Below are 16,927 nucleotides of genomic sequence, written 5' to 3'. Positions count from 1 at the left end.
GAATTTTGCTCTCTTCAGCCTTCATAAGCCCTTGGCAACTCTGCTGCTTGGTGTCTTTGTTTCCTCCTCTAGGGCTCTGGAGAGTATTCCCGAAGGGACAGTGGGAACAGGGATGGCATGGGAGGTTTGTATGACCTTGCTGCCATATTGCTGTTGTGAGCGCAGGGTCTTACGCTGGCAAGTCCTGTGCTGTTGCCTTAGCACTCTGAGGCTGCCGGGGCTTGCCATAAACACATTACTCAATTTCGCTGCTGTGAACGCTGTTCTTCGCTATCAACACAGGCCACTTTTAAGCCTTGCTCTGCCTCGCCAGTCTACATTAGCAAAGACTCCATGTAAACCAAAATTCCAGTCCTTCAGCTTCAACAGGGCCACGCTTGATGTGCCACGGAGCAACAGAATGGACCAGGCAAGGGTAATAAGCGTGGTTTAGGTGTCTCTGACCTCAGCAAAGGTAAAGTCAGCAGAGTGTGTCCTTCCAGACACAACAGAGCCACATGAACAGCGATACAAACTCCTAACCTGCCTCTGCCTCGCTGGGGAGAAACTCATTATAAAAGCAGTATTGCCTTATGCTGTTAGATTTGCACACCAATGATCCTATGCAGGCAATACCCGAGCTATGACCTTACCCTGCAGAGGCTTTCAAAGCCCTCCTGTCTACCTGCTGAGCAAAGACACACAGCACCTTGCAGGGAGTTCCAGTGCATTCCTGAAACTCCCTACATTAGCCTAAGATCACCTCAAAAATAGAACTCTTGAGTGTTTAAAAAGGAGTGCCTTCATTCCAGCAGCTTTCAACGGCACAGAAGAAATAGGAATCAACCATGGAACGGTTTGGGTTGGAAGGGACCTTAAAGCTCCTCCAGCTCCAACCCCTGCCACGGGCAGGGACCCCTTCCACTGGAGCAGCTTGCTCCAAGCCCCTGTGTCCAACCTGGCCTTGAACACTGCCAGGGATGGGGCAGCCACAGCTTCTCTGGGCACCCTGTGCCAGCGCCTCAGCACCCTCACGCTGAGCACCGCTCCCAAACGTTCATCCCCTCGGCACCACGAGTGCGGCAGCCGCAGCACGGACCCCGCGCACAGCCCGGCCGGGGCCGCGCCGCTGGGGCCTCCCGGGAGTTGTAGTCGGCGGCGCCCCGCGGGCGGGGAGCGGGGCAGGCCCAGGACTACGTCTCCCAGCGTGCCCCGCCGCTGTCACCGGGCTGCGGGAGGCCTGGGCGGGGCGCGCGCGGGCGGCCCCGGGGGAGCGGGGTCGAGCGGAGCCGCTGCAACACCCGCGGGCGCCGGGCGGCCGTGGCCCGGCTCCTCGGCCGCTTCCCCGGGGGTAAGCGGGGGCTCCTCGGGCGTGAGTGGGGCCGGGCCGGGCCGGGCCGGGGCAGGGCAGCGGCAGCGCGGGGCGGGCCGCCTCAGCGGGCGCGGGGCCGCCTCAGCGGGCGCGGGGCCGCCTCAGGGCCCGGGCGGCAGCGGAGGGTCTGTCGGCCCCTTTGGTGGGGCTCTGGGCGTCGCGGTTTCGCCGGGCCCGGGGTGTTCGATACCCCCGGGGCCGTGGGGGGAAGGAGAAGGGCGGCCCCGACGCTGCTGCTGCTGCCGGCGGCGGTGGGGAAGCGCCTGCGGCCGGGCCGGAGCAGCCGCGGCTGTGGGGTCTGGTGCCGGGTTCGTGTCTTCGTCCGGCGGAGGGCTTGAGGAGGGAAGGAGCCGGTGGCCGTGGGCTGCAGCCGCGGTGCTCACCTGGGCCGCTGCTTGTGTTTCCTTTCTCCCTAGGCCACTGTAGCGGGTCTGTGCTGAGGATGAATGAGGGGAGGAAGCAAACAGAGCCCTTGGCTAAGGACAGTGGCTTTGTGAAGGGTTGTCCGAAATTCGTTCTCCCTCATATCTGTCAGGTAAGTGCCTGGCTTTTATCCTTTTCTTCCCTTGGGCTAAGCTGTAAGTCTGCTGGAAGTGGCCGGTTTTCTCGGTGCCATGGTTGAGGCTGTAATAGGGTGAGTCTGCTTGGTCCTGCTCCAGTTTTGTTCTTCTGGATGGCGAGTGCTGGGTGCCCAGGAGGGTGTAAACACGGAACCTGTCTTCCTGTTCTGGAACAGGTACTGCAGGTCAGTCCTTGCGTTCTAAGGTGAGAGCTGAGTGCTGAAACATTGGCAGTGATTCCTGCCAGGCATTTTGTATCACTGGAGTGTGTGCTCAGGTCCAGTGGGAACTGAAGCACATGCAGCTTTCTCTCTCCTGTGTTTCTGTGCAAGAGCAATCTTTGTGAACTGAGAATCAGTCAAACAAGGGGCAGACTTAAACCTAGAGCGGGTGGTACAGCCGCACTGGAAGCAATGTGCACGCTTGTTCTGATTTCCCTGCAGACACTCAACTCCAGAGGTTACTTCCTCAACATAGCAAATCCTAATTTCTGACGCAGTTCGAAGCAAGGGAGCTCTGGCTCACCTTCATGGAGGTCACTTGGGCTTGGCTTTGCTACTCAACCCTCTCTTTTTTTGGCTAAGAGCCTCATTACATCCTCTGCGCTTCTCTGTTGCTATAGGAAGAGTTTATTTGGCTCAAATGGGATACAGTTTGTATTTATCATCTGTTTGCCATGTCCTTGGTTTCTTAAACCTGCTTCCTATGAAGAACAACGCAGTTGTGCATCCTTCGGTCTTTCCTCCATACTTGATTACCTGTTGAATTTTTCATCTATGGTTTCAGGATGAAGACAAGTGAATTCTCAAGGGATGCAGTTACCGTAAATTACCCACACTGTTACAATTGGAATGATGTTGTGTGTCATGTTGATAATAGAAATCAGAAAAAGAAAGCTTCAGTAGCCTTGGCAGAGCTGGGGAAGCTCTTGCCCAGAGCAGAAAGCAAAGCTGAAAATGAGTTATAGGTGTCTAGGTTTGTGTCTGGAGAAGCTAACTTCCATTTGGTGCATGATGGTTCCCTTCAAGAAGTTCCTCCTTAACTCAGCCGACTAACAAGACAGTAGATTGGGTGTCAGGTAACTCATGTACTCCCATCTCTACCACTGATGTATCTTGAGTACCTTATGCCTGTTTTCCATATTATTCGTGTCTGTTCCTGTGGTGGAAGGACATGTTTTCTTGAATCATTCCTCTCTTTTTAGGCTTCAGAAGGGTAAAGATGTTTCCCATCCCCTTCTCTTTGTACAGCATACCTCTGTGAGCCACTGACATGAGAAGAACCTTCATACCTGTATGATATTTGGTTAATTCTCTGCTTATTATGATAGTGCTTGTAGCTTTGTGTGTTTTAATTTTTATTTTGGGTGCATGTTTAAAGCTTTGTGACTATCCTGTGCTCAATTAGTGTATAAAGAGCCTGTTATTTTCCTGCTTTGGTTGGCAGTGGCAGCTGATCCACTGCTGGGATTGTTTGGGAGAATTGGGAGGCCATGCATAGCCTCTTACCACTAAAACTTCGACAAATGTCTTGGAAGTTGCAAGAACTGTGGAGATATTGCAGGTGTGGAGGTGGAAACTGTCTCCTTCCATTTTTACTTGGAAAGGAGTATATTCATGGCTACTTTGATCAACAAGTGTGTGGCTACATGACCACCATGGGCTATTCAGAGCTCATCATCTCTTGCCTCGTCTTTGTATAGCATTAGTATTGGCTGCTCACGCATCTGCTTGGTTTCATACGGTTTCTCTGAAGTTGAAGGCTCTCTCCAACTTGGTAATTAAGCTCTCCTAGGTCATGTTGCCCCTGCCTGCCTGTTCCCATCAAATCAGTTCTCCTCGCTCATCATCTCTGATGCAGAACTGCTCCTGGGCTCTGGCAGAATTCAGGGTCACACTGAATGTGACCATAGCACTTGCAACTGTGCTGATCATGCCTTTTCGTTTTGGGTTACTGTTTTCCAGGGATCCAGGAATAGAATGCAAAGTGCTGGGAGCAGACTATTTGAATCCCAATTGTTTTTCAAGGATTCTGATTCATGGCTTATCAAGGGCACTTATGGAGGGGCCAGGGTGTTGCAATATAGTGTGCTCAGAGGGAGACAAAGGCAAGGATGCATGCTGGATCATGGGTTGATACCTTCTACTTGCTATCCAGAGCTGAAAGATAACATCTGTGCTTCTAGAATGTACAGACTCGTAAGTGAATTGGTGTGCATGCTGACCCTCAAACCTTCATTAAGTACCAGGGAGGAAAACAACAGCAGAGCTCCATTCTGCTCCTATATAGCTGATGTCTCTCTAGCCAAAGGCATGTCAGGTTAGATTAGACTTAAACCTTTTGATCTGCTTTCAGAGCACAGAAAGGGCAAGTTCCATGCTGGAAACTGACAGGAGTGTGGTGTTGACCATTCTGAAAGCCTGAAGGGGAATCTGAAAGTTGATAGGATGACCTATCAAGGAGATTCAGCAGGTTTTATGCTCTAGCTTGCTTTATGCCAGAGTCTGAAGTAGCTACTTTTCATTTTGAAAAGTTGAAGGAAGTTGTGTTCCTAACTCAGATGATTTATAATCCTGTTGTGTGAGTTCCTATGAACAGCCTATCACAGAACCACCGTACTGTTTTCCCCAACCCCATGCCTACCAACAGGACATTAGTGTTAATTCCTCTTGATTTTTTTTCACTCCTGCAGTGATGTTAGTCTTCTGATTTGGAATGACTTGCAGGGAAACTTACTGCCTTTCTGGACAGACAAGGCAATTGTGTAACTAGATTGGAGGATTTTAAACGTTTAAGTGATTTATCCCAGATTTTCGTGGTAAATAGGATTTGAAAGCTGGTGTGAGGGATGTGGACCTGAGCTTTACTTAGGGTTCAATACCACCAGCTCTGGTCTGGCCTCAGAGGTATATTAGAGCATTGTCTAAGAGCACAATTTAACACAGCGTTAGCAAGTTTCTGTTTGCTTTCCTTATGCCACAGGGGTATTCCATGAAGGGTATGAGAAAGTGAAAATACCATTTTTTCCATGTAAAGTGAAAAAGACCTTAATTCAGTCTTAACAAATAATCATTTGGGTTTGTTTTTTTTTAAACCATCACCTGGTGGTTTTGTGTGTTTTGGGGCAGGGTGTGTGTGTGTGTGTTTACTGTAGTGCAATGTAAATTTAACTCTGAAATCTCTGTTGAGGAAAAAGTGGATTCTCATCAGTCCCAGCTGCTGAGCTTTTCAAGGCTTGAGGCAGCAATCTGCAAGCTGTCAGGTCCAATTAAAGCAAATGGCTGGAGCTGTTTTTCTCCCTCCTGGAGAGAGCACAGTTCATCAAGAGCCAGAAGGAAATATCATTGGGATCATGAGCAATTATCTTGTGGGATGTAATGAGAAAGATCCACCACATGCCCAGTGTGAACTTTCACTTATAATTACTCTTAATTCTGCAGTGGGCACATGAGTGCTGATCTCGCCAATCTAAAGCCTGGAGCTTTTGTCTTCAGTAGAAGGTGGTACAAGGAACTTGTTCTTTTGTAGGGCTTGACTGATGTTGACTTGTAAATCTGAATTTTCGGTATCCCTGACCTGACAGAAATTATCCCACCTTTCTTTGTGTTGTTAACTCTGGTGGGCAGCTAAGTATCACACAGCTGCTTGTTCACTTCCACCCCATGGCATAGGGAGGAGAACTGGAAGGGTCAAATTGAGCACTGTTCAGCAATAGCTAAAACATGAGTGTGTTATCAACAGTCAACACTGCTTTGGTCACAGATCCAAACCAGAGCACTGTACAAGCTACTATGAAGAAAATTAACACTGTCCCAGTGAAACCCAGCATGCTGTAGTATACCAGAACCTCTGTCGTTGGAAGCCTGTGACAGCTCTTTATTTTTGGCTTACTGGTGGTGTTTTCCAAAGGTTGTGTTTGCATTTGTATGGTTTAAAGCAAATATTGACCTACTCTGCAATCCAGTTTATTTCATGGGTTTATTAGTCCATTAGTTAGCATGGGGCTGATTCATAAAAAATACTGTGCTGCGTCTTTGCTCCTGGTAGATCATGTGCCTGATACTGTCACTTTCTATTTAACTTATTTTGTTACTCACTGCTGACAAAAATCCCTTTTTGGTCTATAGAACTTGGTGACAAAACCAGTTTGGATTGAGGCTATGCAGGTGAGTTCTTGGTTTTTGGAACAGGTTTGCTCTTCTGTGTCTGTTGTCATCACAGGTGATTGTAGTTTGAGTAAGGTGGGAATTGAAGGTTCAAGGCCAGCTCAGCTCTGGTTAGATAGCTTTAGAAGACTAAAAGCTTTTTGTATGCCTTCGTACCCAACTGGAGGAAGTTTTGTGATTAGTATTTTTCAGGAGACTTCAGCCATATTGAAGATGTGGGGTTTTCTGGATCCAATCTGTGATCAAAATAAAGGAGAGGTGTCTTCTAGGTGAGAGTTCAGTTGTGGTGCCCCTGGATCTAGGGGTAGGCAGTACTTTCTGTGTGTTTAACCTCAGAAGTAGAGAGGGCTTCACAGTGTTCGGGTATAACCACAAAGAATACTCATCCCCAGTGTTTGTACTTAAACTGAAGACATTTAAATCTTGTAACAAGGAAGATAGAAGATAAACCTGCAGAGTTTTTTAAATACCATCTCAACCTTTGGAAGCATTATGGGATGCTGACCTTCTTAGGCTATGGAGCCATTTTTTTCCTAGTGCATCTTCCTTGCAGTCCAGATGATTACTTGCACATTAGGAACCCAAAAATGTAAGGTGTGTAAATTCTCTCTAACTTCTTCCATCTTTAGGGTCTATTCTGAGGTTGTCTGCCGTTTTTTAGGGAGCCAGAATGGTGGGGTCAAGCTTCTCAGAAGGGTTTGCACAGATCTAATGGTATTGAATATTAATACATTTGCTGGAGCTTCTGAGGCCTTCAGCCTTTAACAAGGTGAAAGAATAAATACTAAACCAGCATGATAGCCCCTGAGAGTCTGCAACTTGAAAGGCAAGGCAGCCTTCCCCTCTCACCATAACAACTCAGTGCTAGAATACAATCGGTGTGAGCTGAATGTAAAATTCAGTTCAGGCAAAACAGATCAATGGGCTGGCATTTGTAAAGGACAAGTGTTGATTGTAGAGGTAAAACGCACTCAATGGCACCGAGTGCCTGGCTAGTTATTTTTAGCACTTGCTCACTCTCTGTCCCAGTATTTCAGGATGTGTGCCGGCTCTTAACACAGCAAAGCTGAGATGACAAGATATTAATCCCTGAGCAAAGGCATATTAATCACCTGCTTTATTCTGTTTATATAATACAGTTAAATATACTCTGAGAGCAGGTGAGGTTTGGGGCATGGAAATGATTTAACCTCATGCAGGCTTGTTCTTGATTGATTGGTTTTAACAGTGGCAGCTGCCCCACTGCTATTTTTCTTGCTGCTGGGAGTGATTTGTCAGCAGAATGGCTTCATTTATCTGCTATCAATATTTAAGCCCCAGAAACATCATCTGCTCTTTCCTGCTCTGTGCCAACGATGCCATCTCGTAAAATTTAGACTAAGCAGAAATCCTGACAGCGCAAGAAAAAGTGAAGCAAAGGATCATTGAGACCTTGTGGCTTCGCAGTGGAATGTTAAACTATTGAGTCAGCCCTGCAAATCCTTCCGTGGGCTGAGAGGAGCAGGGATTTCATGGGTTTAGTCTAATTTCTAGTGGTTAAGTTTGTCACAGGGTAGCTAAGATAGTGTCAGTCCTGTACCCTAGAGGATCTGCTAGTGCTGGGAATGAGGAGTTTGTAGTTCAGCACTGTGGCTTTGCAGTGGGGCTGGGCTTTTAAGCCTTTCTTGTTTTAGCCATGAACGATTGAGCTTGGAAACTGCCTTCTCCAGACTGGAGAGTGGGACCTTTGCAGACTTTCAGTCCCAGTGGCTGATCTGACTTGTGCTGCTCTTTTTATGAGCAAGGGCTGTGGAATGAGATCTGGAGAGCAATGAACAACTAGATGGACCTGACTCTGTGTTTTTCCACATCAAGAAGCGGGGCTTGTACTAGTGCTGTGTTATGAGGTAATACGAAAGCTCCGTGTTTGTGAATTAATAATTTACTGAAACAACTGCTCTGAGAGCAAAAAACTCCTTTATCATGTGTTAATTTTTTCTCGTTTAGTAGGGGTTTCTGTGTAGGTAATAGAAGGCACTATTACCAGGGAGCTCCTTAAGAGGCCTGCTATGAAGGCAAGGGTTTTGAGTGGTGGGGGAGCTAGTTTAAAGTAAGAGACTGAGTTGAGGAATAGACAAACTTGGTTCAGAAGAAATGGGAGCGAATTAGAATATGAACTTCCACTGGAGGACTTTTGGGCTGTGTAGAAAGGCAAAAGGAGAGAGATTTGCAAGTGGTAGAGCTTGGCATTGAACTGATGTGGAGTTGGTAAAATGCCAGGGCATAGGCAAAAGTCTCCAGATGGGGCCTCTACCAGGAGCTGGAGGTTGAGTACATCAAGTTCAGGTGTGATGGCAGCCAGGGCCTCCTCTGGGATTGCAGTTCCAGAAGGCAGCAATAAAAGGTGAAGATAACTCCTGGCCTCACCTGGGAGCCAGGAGGGTACAAAAGCTACAAAGTGGTCTTTGTGTGGTGGTAAGTCAAAAAAGTTTATTTACTGTGTGCTTTGCTGGGTTTTTTGGCCTGTTTTCACTTAACAGTGACTGTATTTGTGGGAATTGGGTGTCTCCTTGTGAGAAATGACACTGCCTCCTGTTAGTAAGAGTACTTGTGTGTCTGCTGCTGTGCTGTCCTGGGAGCTTACTGTTTGTTGAGAAGAAAGAAAGGTGAAGGGTAAGGCTGGGTATGTACCAGGGCTGCATCCAGAGGGTTGAATTGTATCAGTTTTAGGGGTTTGTAGCCTCTGTGAGCTTTGTATTCCTTGGAAAACCACCTAAGAGTAAAAGGATGAAAGAAAGCAGTAATCCCTGGCAGTGTTCAAGGCCAGGCTGGATGGGGCTTGGAGCAACCTGCTCCAGTGGAAGGTTAGCAACCCCATGGCAGGGGGTTGGAACTGGGTGAGCTTTAAGGTCCCTTCCAACCCAAACCGTTCTGTGTTTCTGTAAGTAGACAACGTGAGCTCTTTGGTAGTTGTTGGATGTTGCAGAGCTCCTTTTCAGAGACAGAAAAACAGCATTGCTTGAAAAAAAAAAAAAAAAAAGAAAATCACCTGCATCTTCCTCTGTTTATTGAACTGTTCAAATAATGTGATAACTAAATGACATGCACTGATTTTGTCACTGCTTGCACCACTGGTTGGTTCTGTTTACTGTGTATCCAGTGCAGCAGCAACCTTTGCCTCTTGCCAGCCAGATGCCTGGCTGTCTCTAGAGCACCGTCTACCAGCAGCAGTTTGAATGTTGGCAGAAAATGGCAGTAATTATTGCAATTAACGGGTGAACTGAAGGTACTAAAGTATGTTCCCTTTGTTCCAGTTAAATATTACTGGGATTTCCTAAGAATGGGCTCCTAGGTTACACTTGGGCTGTTCTTTCCTTTGTCACGGTTGATGGGGTCAAAATGTTAGGTCAGGATTCAGAAATACGCTGGTGTCATAATGGTTTATTTGTTCCTAGTTACTTTAAAATCCCATGGGAAACTGACATTTTCTCTGTGAATCATTTCTGGCAAGTCTACCTCGCCTTCTCCAGAAGGAGTTTTCTGTGACCCAGAAAACATTGAGGGAGGAGTGTTTGCTTCAATGAGTGAAACATTCCCACTTAGGAAGTAAATAACGCTGATCTCTGGCAAGGTTCAGCCTGCATGAGCATTGTAATTCATCCTGTAAGGATGTTGAATGGTTCTTTGCTCTTGTTACATGTCGCCCCTGCGTATTAGGTGGAAATGCAGGCTGCATTTGGTGCCTTCTTGGGTGGAAAATGTACCTTTGTATTGCTGGACGTTTGCATTTGCTTTCTCTGCGGTGGCTTTGTCTTGACTGGTTGATAGCAGCGTTTTAAAAAGCAGTTCTGCCTCTCAGTTAAAGCAATAAATTGCCCATTTTATTAGTCTCTGATCTGAAGGAAGAGGGGATGGTACAACTCCTTAGGCTCTGCAGTGCCTTCGAAGAAGGATATTCTTTCTTTTTACTTTCATAAAGACAGCAAACACTGGTGCACCTTAAACTTGGCAATTTCACATCCACCTCCACAAAGGAAGCCTAAATTAAAGTGTTGCCTGAGGCATTTTTAGTGATGATGAGAATGAAGCTGACATGAAATTCACACAGACATTTGGGTTTGGTGTTGCTCTCATATGGCTGGTGTTTGGATGTCGCAGTGATGAGTAGCAGGAAAAGTCTGAAGCTAGAGAGATGCTAAAGCTGGACAGAAATCAGGCTCTCTCTGCATGCTGGAAACTTGATTTTGCATCCAGTTACTCCTCCATACATTTAAAAGAGAATGTTTGGCTGGAGAAAGATCCTTATTTTTAGGCCTCGGTGGGTTCAGTTGCTTTATTGGTAGGTGGTGGTGCTAAAAACACATCACATGGCACAGAGCTGCTGCTGTTGCTGGGTCTGAGTACACATCCTGTTAGCTTGTCACCTAAGCCAGGTTGGTCAGCCTGGTTTGAACCTGCTCTGGGGCAGGGCAGTTGGGGAAGTTTGCTGTACCTTGGGAATCGCTACTGTTTGAGCTTTGGCATTCTGTTGAGTCTTTTTCTTTCAAATGTGCAGAAAATTCTTCGTGTTATGGGTGCCCAAAAATAAAGGGGTGCTGCAGTATATTTTTCCAGAAGTCAAACCAGCAGCTTGGTCCTACGTACTGAAAGCCACACTGTGTCTGGTTCTGGTAAAAGAGGTAAACCAGGCTTTGAAACTCTGATTTAATTCAAAGTTGTGGACATGCTGCATGCATGTGGTATTCATTTATCACTTCATTTATCACTTGTCATGGCAACAGCTGTAAAGGCTACTCCAAGCTTTTAATGATCCCAGCACAAAATCTTCAATGCTTATTGCAGGTAAGCGATTCCACTTCCCTGTTCCTGCCATTGATAAATAGGAGCAAAAATTGACGTTTCTCTGACATTGGCACTTTAAAACTACTGTTACTTTTGGAGAACAAACATTTTTTTTTCATATGCACCTTTAAAACTTCTTGTATCCCAAAATCAAACCCAGAACTAACTTTCTGGGCAAGTGAAATTCAACACTGCAGTATCATGTGGTGCGATGCATATAGAGTCTTCCTGAAAAGTAGACTGGTATTGACTTCATTGCTAAAATCACGCTGCTGGTGTTTTCCTGGTCATTTCTTTCAACTCTTATTTACTGTGCTCCTTTGTTTCTGTTGCCATTGTGTCCCTAGGAGCTGTTGCACACAATCACAGAACTGGTTTGGGTTGGAAGGGACCTTAAAGCTCATCCAGTTCCAACTCCCTGCCATGGGCAGGGACACCTTCCACTGGTCCAGCCTGGCCTTGAACACTGCCAGGGATGGGGCAGCCTCAGCTTCTCTGGGCACATGTTCCTGAATTTGAAACCAAGGGCTGGTACTGGAGTTCTGTAAAGATTTCTTGCCCAGTTCTCTTTTTTCATGCCCAGTGCTCTGAAATAAGTCTCCTGGCTGTTACACAGATGTTTCTGTGCCTTGGAAGTCTGCTGGTTTGTGTATCTGCAAAAGCTGTGAGGATCCCTGTTTTGATAAAGTACAGATTTATCTGCTCAGCAGGTCAGGCCTCTTCTGTAGGCGTGTCATTGTGGGGAAAATGTGATGTGTTGAGCGGCGTCACTTAGTTCTATGTTACCTTATTAGGTGTGCTGACCATGCTGCTGGCGATGCTGACTGTGTTGCTGATGATACTGCCTGTCTCCAGGACCCTCTACGTGGAAGAACTGTAGGGCTCTCTGCAGATCGATGGACGTGGACCCCTATGCCAGCATGCAGGTTGGGATGCGGGTAGTTCGTGGAGTGGACTGGAAGTGGGGCAACCAGGACAACGGAGAAGGGAATGTTGGGACTGTGGTTGAGATTGGTCGGACAGGCAGCCCAACCACTCCAGACAAGACTGTGGTTGTGCAGTGGGATCAAGGCAACAGAACCAACTATCGGACTGGATTCCAAGGGGCTTACGACCTTCTTCTGTATGATAACGCTCAAATAGGTAAGTATAGCACAGACAAGAAGCACAAAACTAGTGCTGTAAACCCGTCTCCTCTAGCATATGCCTGCCTCACATGCTAGCTGGAATGTTAAGCCTTTGACAGCTGCCTTTGGGTTGATGCTGAGCAGCAGTGTACATTCAGCCAATTCATGCAATGAAATTCCTGTTTGCCTCTATGCAAAGGCTTTTCTTTCCTCTTTTATGTCTGTGAGCCTTATGGTTTTGCTGACTGTCATTCTGTTGAATTCTGGCATGGCTTTTAGGATCAGAGTCCATTAAGCTGGGAAATGGATAATTCATATTACACATCACTTGATATTGTGTTGCTGCATCATCTTCAATGCTCAGTGCTTGATTTTATTTCTTTAAAACATGCTGATGTAGTTCTTAAGAGCCCGGTCAGCCCGTTTTCTCTGGATCTTTTGTTCTCCTAGGTGTACGTCACCCTAACATCATCTGTGACTGTTGCAAGAAGCGTGGGATACGGGGAATGCGGTGGAAATGCAAAATGTGTTTTGACTATGACTTGTGCACACAGTGTTACATGAACAACAAGCATGATCTGTCCCACTCCTTCGAGCGCTATGAGACAGCGCACTCACAACCGTAAGTGATGCTGCAGGGGAAGTCCAGTTAATCCTGTTGGGATCTGTGGGTCACTGTTCTGTCATAGTGGTCTCCAAAATGGGGTGTGTATGCCCCAGGGGTTGGTAATGTGCCAAGACATGGAAGTCTATTCTCCTGTCCTGAGGGAGAACTGAAAAGCAGTCTCAAGCAGCAGTTTAATTTCCACCTGCTAAGGTAGATATGAAGGTGACTCTTGTAATCCTCTTGCCTTTAGGAAAAGTAATAGGAAATCAGCTCTTGTCACTGTCTCTTATATTTTACTTCCCTCCTACCCCTCCCCTTGAGAGCATCACTGTGCATTGCATCCATCTGCAGAATGAAAAGTGTAATTACTTTGCTAAAGACAGTGGTGCTGGATTTGCAGCTGTTTTTCTTCCCATATGCTCCCACTGAAGTTGATTACAACAGTTTTGCCAGTGTGGTTGTGCCGCAATTCTTGGTGTTAGCAAAGGGATAGATGTTGCTGTCCAGAGAATGCCCCCTCTGAGCATTGAGCCTTATGTTTATCCACCGGATTAAGATGTTTCTTGAGCTTGTGTTGTTAATATGACAAGTAAGCCAGATCCTATTGTGAAATGAGCTTTGTGATTTCATGTATAGATATAAAAATAATACATATAGATATAAAAATGTTCTGATTTTAGAAAGAAGTGAAACAAGGGGCATGGAAGGAGATCACCTTTGAACAATGCCACAGAGAGGATTTCTTTGGAATAACGGAGGTCTGAGCTATAAAGATACATTGCCTTAGGCAATGCAGCATCTTTTTTTGAGAACAAAAATTGCATACTTATGACTCACTAGGACTATTACTTAAATCACCCATCTCAATTTTCTTGCTTAATAAAACAGAAGAGAAAACCTTTGGCAGTTCCCCAAGGACCAAAAACAAGCTGTGTGTTTAAAAAGACATGGTAACTGCTGCGTGGATTTGAGTTTGCTTGAGATTTTGTTGCTAGCTGCTGTTGTTTGAGTGGCTGTGACACAGGATGAGTCTCCATATTCTCTCCTTTCTCTGGCAGGGAATGGGTATCTTTCACTTCACAATGAGCCTCAAGTGCAGCAGTGTGTTGCTTTCAAGACTGCTCACTAATCCTGGGATTTAAGTGGCCTTAAGCCCAGACAGCCATTGTAGAGGGTTCCCAATCAGTTTCCTAAAGAGGCTTTGAAGACACCTTTACCTGAAGGCTATTTCAGGTCTTCAGTGACCTGAGTTTGAATGTGAGTTTGGAAGTACTGCGTTTTTTATATTGTACCATTTAAGGGCATCTTTTCCTGACATCTGCCAATTGCTGACGTGTTTTATTGGTCTTGTTTGGTTTGAAATTAATGGCTGTTTTGGGAGAGGCTCTCATCCTTAGTTTAAAAGGGTGGACTGCTCAATTTCACTGAAGACCTTTCTTGGCAGTTGTGTACCCGTTTGCTAAATATACACTTAATAATTGGAAGGTAAATCAATGTCTGTAAGCAGAGTGCCAAGCAAAACTTATCAGGGTTAGGGCAGCAATAGTCAGGCACGCTCAGTCAAATCTGAGATAACCTTTCTGTCATCCAAAATCTTAATAGTATTATATTTAAGTGCAAAAGCAGCAGTGGTATTTTGCATGCTTCCCCTTCTCAGGGATGATGCTAAGTTGAATTTCAGTAGGGGATGTGGTGCATTTTACCAGGCTGTTTTCTAGACTTCCCTCACCAATAATTCACAACCTTAACACTTGAAAAGGTCCTGTTCTGTTTCTGGAGAACAGTGGAGTTTGGGGAGCCAGCAAAGCACACAGGGAAACATTCTGTGTAATCGAGCATAAGAAACACAAGTATTTTCTCAGTATGTGTTGTGTTTTATACTGGACTCAAAACAGAGTCTGCAGTTATTTTCAGCCATAGTTCTTAAACTAGCTCTGTCTAGTCTAGTTACCAGTAGGATTTCTAAGTCAAGATACAAGAACAAACACATGATACCATGTAGGTATGCACGTGCAATGCAGATCCATCCAAGGCAGCTTTAATAATGCAGCATGCCATCTGTGACGGCTTCTACTATAAGCCTGAACTAATATAGTAGTTGAGTGATAACTGCTGGTGTTTTACTGCTAGGCAATAAAGAGGATGCAGGTTTATGTACTGTAGTAGCCTCTTCAACGTGTGTTATTTATGCAGTGTCATTTAAGTTGCTAGACTAAGGAATGTTGGTGAGTAACATTCTGAACCAAATCTGTCTTGTGTGATGATGTGCTTGTTTTCCTAACTTTTTGGGAAAGAAAAGCACAGTAAGTGTTAAGGAATTTATCAGTATGAGTTTATGAATTTAGTAATGAATGAGTAGAATCGTACTTCTTAAAAAAGCCACCATGATTTACTGAGTAAGTTACCTAATATGTCTCCTTAAAATCCACATAGATTGGAGAACACTAGGGCATATCCCCACACTAGGCTTCCCTTATTTAGTTTGGGATATTCTGTTTGATTTGTGGAATTAGACAGTAAATTTCATTGATATATTTTATCTTTTCTGGATCAAAACGTCAAGCAAGAGAAATCTTCCATGAGAGCATAGTTGAGAGAACCTTCTGTCTGCAGTAGGGTGCTGAGTCTTCAGTGCACACACACACGTGCTTTCGTACACATTTAGTCTGAAATCTTGCCCATTGTGGCTTTCCCAAACTGAGTCTGACACAGGTTAGCTTTGGAGGTTATCAAAACAGACAGCAAGCATTTAGCCCAGCTCAGGCCTTGCAGTGTAAGCTACAAACATGCAGGTTTTGTGAAGAGCTGTGCCTGGGCAAGGAAGGATAGGATTGACAGTGGAAATTCTTGGTAAAGCCAGTTCCTGAAATAGGTTCCTGCGATCCTGATCCCTCGCTTACCAGCATCGTTGTCTTAGTCTGGCTCACACTTGAGCAATCAGCATCCGCTTGCCATCTGTCAGAATTTCCTTCCTTTATCCTTTGCTGGAAGTGCTTCAGTAAAAGCTTTGCTAAGGAGGATTAGAGAATCTAGAATCTCTTGTAGTGCTGAGCTTGGTTATACCCATAATTTCTGCAGGATATTGTGTTGGCTTGAGGTGTAGCATATGCAGATCTTTATATATTCCAGGAGTTTGTACCCACCATGAGCTGAGATTCTAGTTACAGCAGTGCCTTTCTGAAGAGACTGACACAGTATTTACAGGCTGCTACCTTGCAGGGTGACCATCCCTTTGACTTTCTAGTCCTGTTTGTTGTGCTTGTTTCTTCAGATAAGACTTTTCTGCAGTGAGGAAATCTCTGTCTTATAAAATATGTTAGGTGTGTGTGGTATGAAGAGGCTCTGCCTTCTGCAGGACCTCAGATTGTTGCTGTACAACTCTTTTAAACTCCAGATCAGTCGTTTTGGGTCCCAATATCTGTAAAGCATGGATGATGCTATTTTTCTAGCTGGCTGGAGCACAGATCTCAGTGATGTGAAAGGCTACGTGAGCACCTAGTGAAATCTGAACACAGGCAGAATATCCCCATGGGGTGATTCCCAGCATGCTGAGGAGAGACATGGCTTCATTCTGTCCAGCACGTGCTCCTAAGTGTTTTCTGCACTCTATAGTAATTTAATATCATTGGAATTTGTAGGGCAGCAGTGGCTGCAGACTTTGGCTGTCATAATTGAAGTTGTTATTAAAAGCAATGCTGTAATGATTTAAGTTTATCCCTAGGGTATTTTTGCAACACGCTGGTGACTTTGGTTGTTAGCCAGTATTTGGAACAAAACATGCTGAATTAGATGAAAACCAAAGATGTGTTGGCTGAGGGCATTTGGTTCTCTCATCATTCCTTGGTGTTGCTGGTCAGCAGTGTGTGGTTCAACACAAGGTTGATGTTTTTGTGAGGCTTGGGAAAGAAGGCACTTACAGTGGGCTGCCTCCAGCATGTAAGTAGAATGGGAGATGGAGTTTCTTATGCTTCTTTAAGGATCAGCTTTCTGACCTGGGCACCTTTGTTTTCCTGGTTTCTACCCACAAATTCCACTCAAAGTGGCAAGTTAATGTGAGAGCTGTTGAGATGGGAGATTGCTGCTGTTATATGATTCATACACAAAGAGAAATGATGCTGGAATGTAAGTAATGGTGGTTATTTTGTAGTTTAAGCATCTTGCTGCTTTATTTTACTGTCACTGAAAATCTTTGCATTGAAACCCCTTGTGAGAGTAGGGTTTGGAGAAGTGTATTTTTATCACTTTGTCTCAGGGCTCCACTGAGACATCTTTGATAAACTGCTAGAAAAGCATTC

The 16,927-nt window shown here is 45.4% G+C and overlaps 1 protein-coding gene across 3 annotated transcripts in view; it reads left to right on the top strand.

The window, feature by feature from the left end:
* The first annotated feature begins 1,196 nt into the window (after positions 1–1,196).
* MIB2 (MIB E3 ubiquitin protein ligase 2) overlaps positions 1,197–16,927 on the top strand; it is a 36,701-nt gene continuing 20,970 nt past the window's right edge. For 2 of the 3 annotated variants that reach the window (XM_062620023.1, XM_062620021.1), the window contains exons 1-4: positions 1,197–1,330; positions 1,768–1,886; positions 11,693–12,041; positions 12,476–12,647. In XM_062620023.1, the coding sequence (XP_062476007.1) occupies positions 11,795–12,041; positions 12,476–12,647 (419 nt within the window). In that variant the 5' untranslated portion in view covers positions 1,197–1,330; positions 1,768–1,886; positions 11,693–11,794. The remainder of the gene's footprint in view (positions 1,331–1,767; positions 1,887–11,692; positions 12,042–12,475; positions 12,648–16,927) is intronic. The other variant, XM_062620022.1, reaches the window with a different exon arrangement.

Source organism: Pezoporus occidentalis, unplaced genomic scaffold (assembly GCF_034315485.1).
Source record: "Pezoporus occidentalis ecotype Australia unplaced genomic scaffold, CSIRO_AGI_Poc_V1 ctg219, whole genome shotgun sequence".
In the NCBI taxonomy this organism is placed as follows: domain Eukaryota; kingdom Metazoa; phylum Chordata; class Aves; order Psittaciformes; family Psittacidae; genus Pezoporus; species Pezoporus occidentalis.
This window is presented reverse-complemented; position numbering and strand designations above follow the sequence as displayed.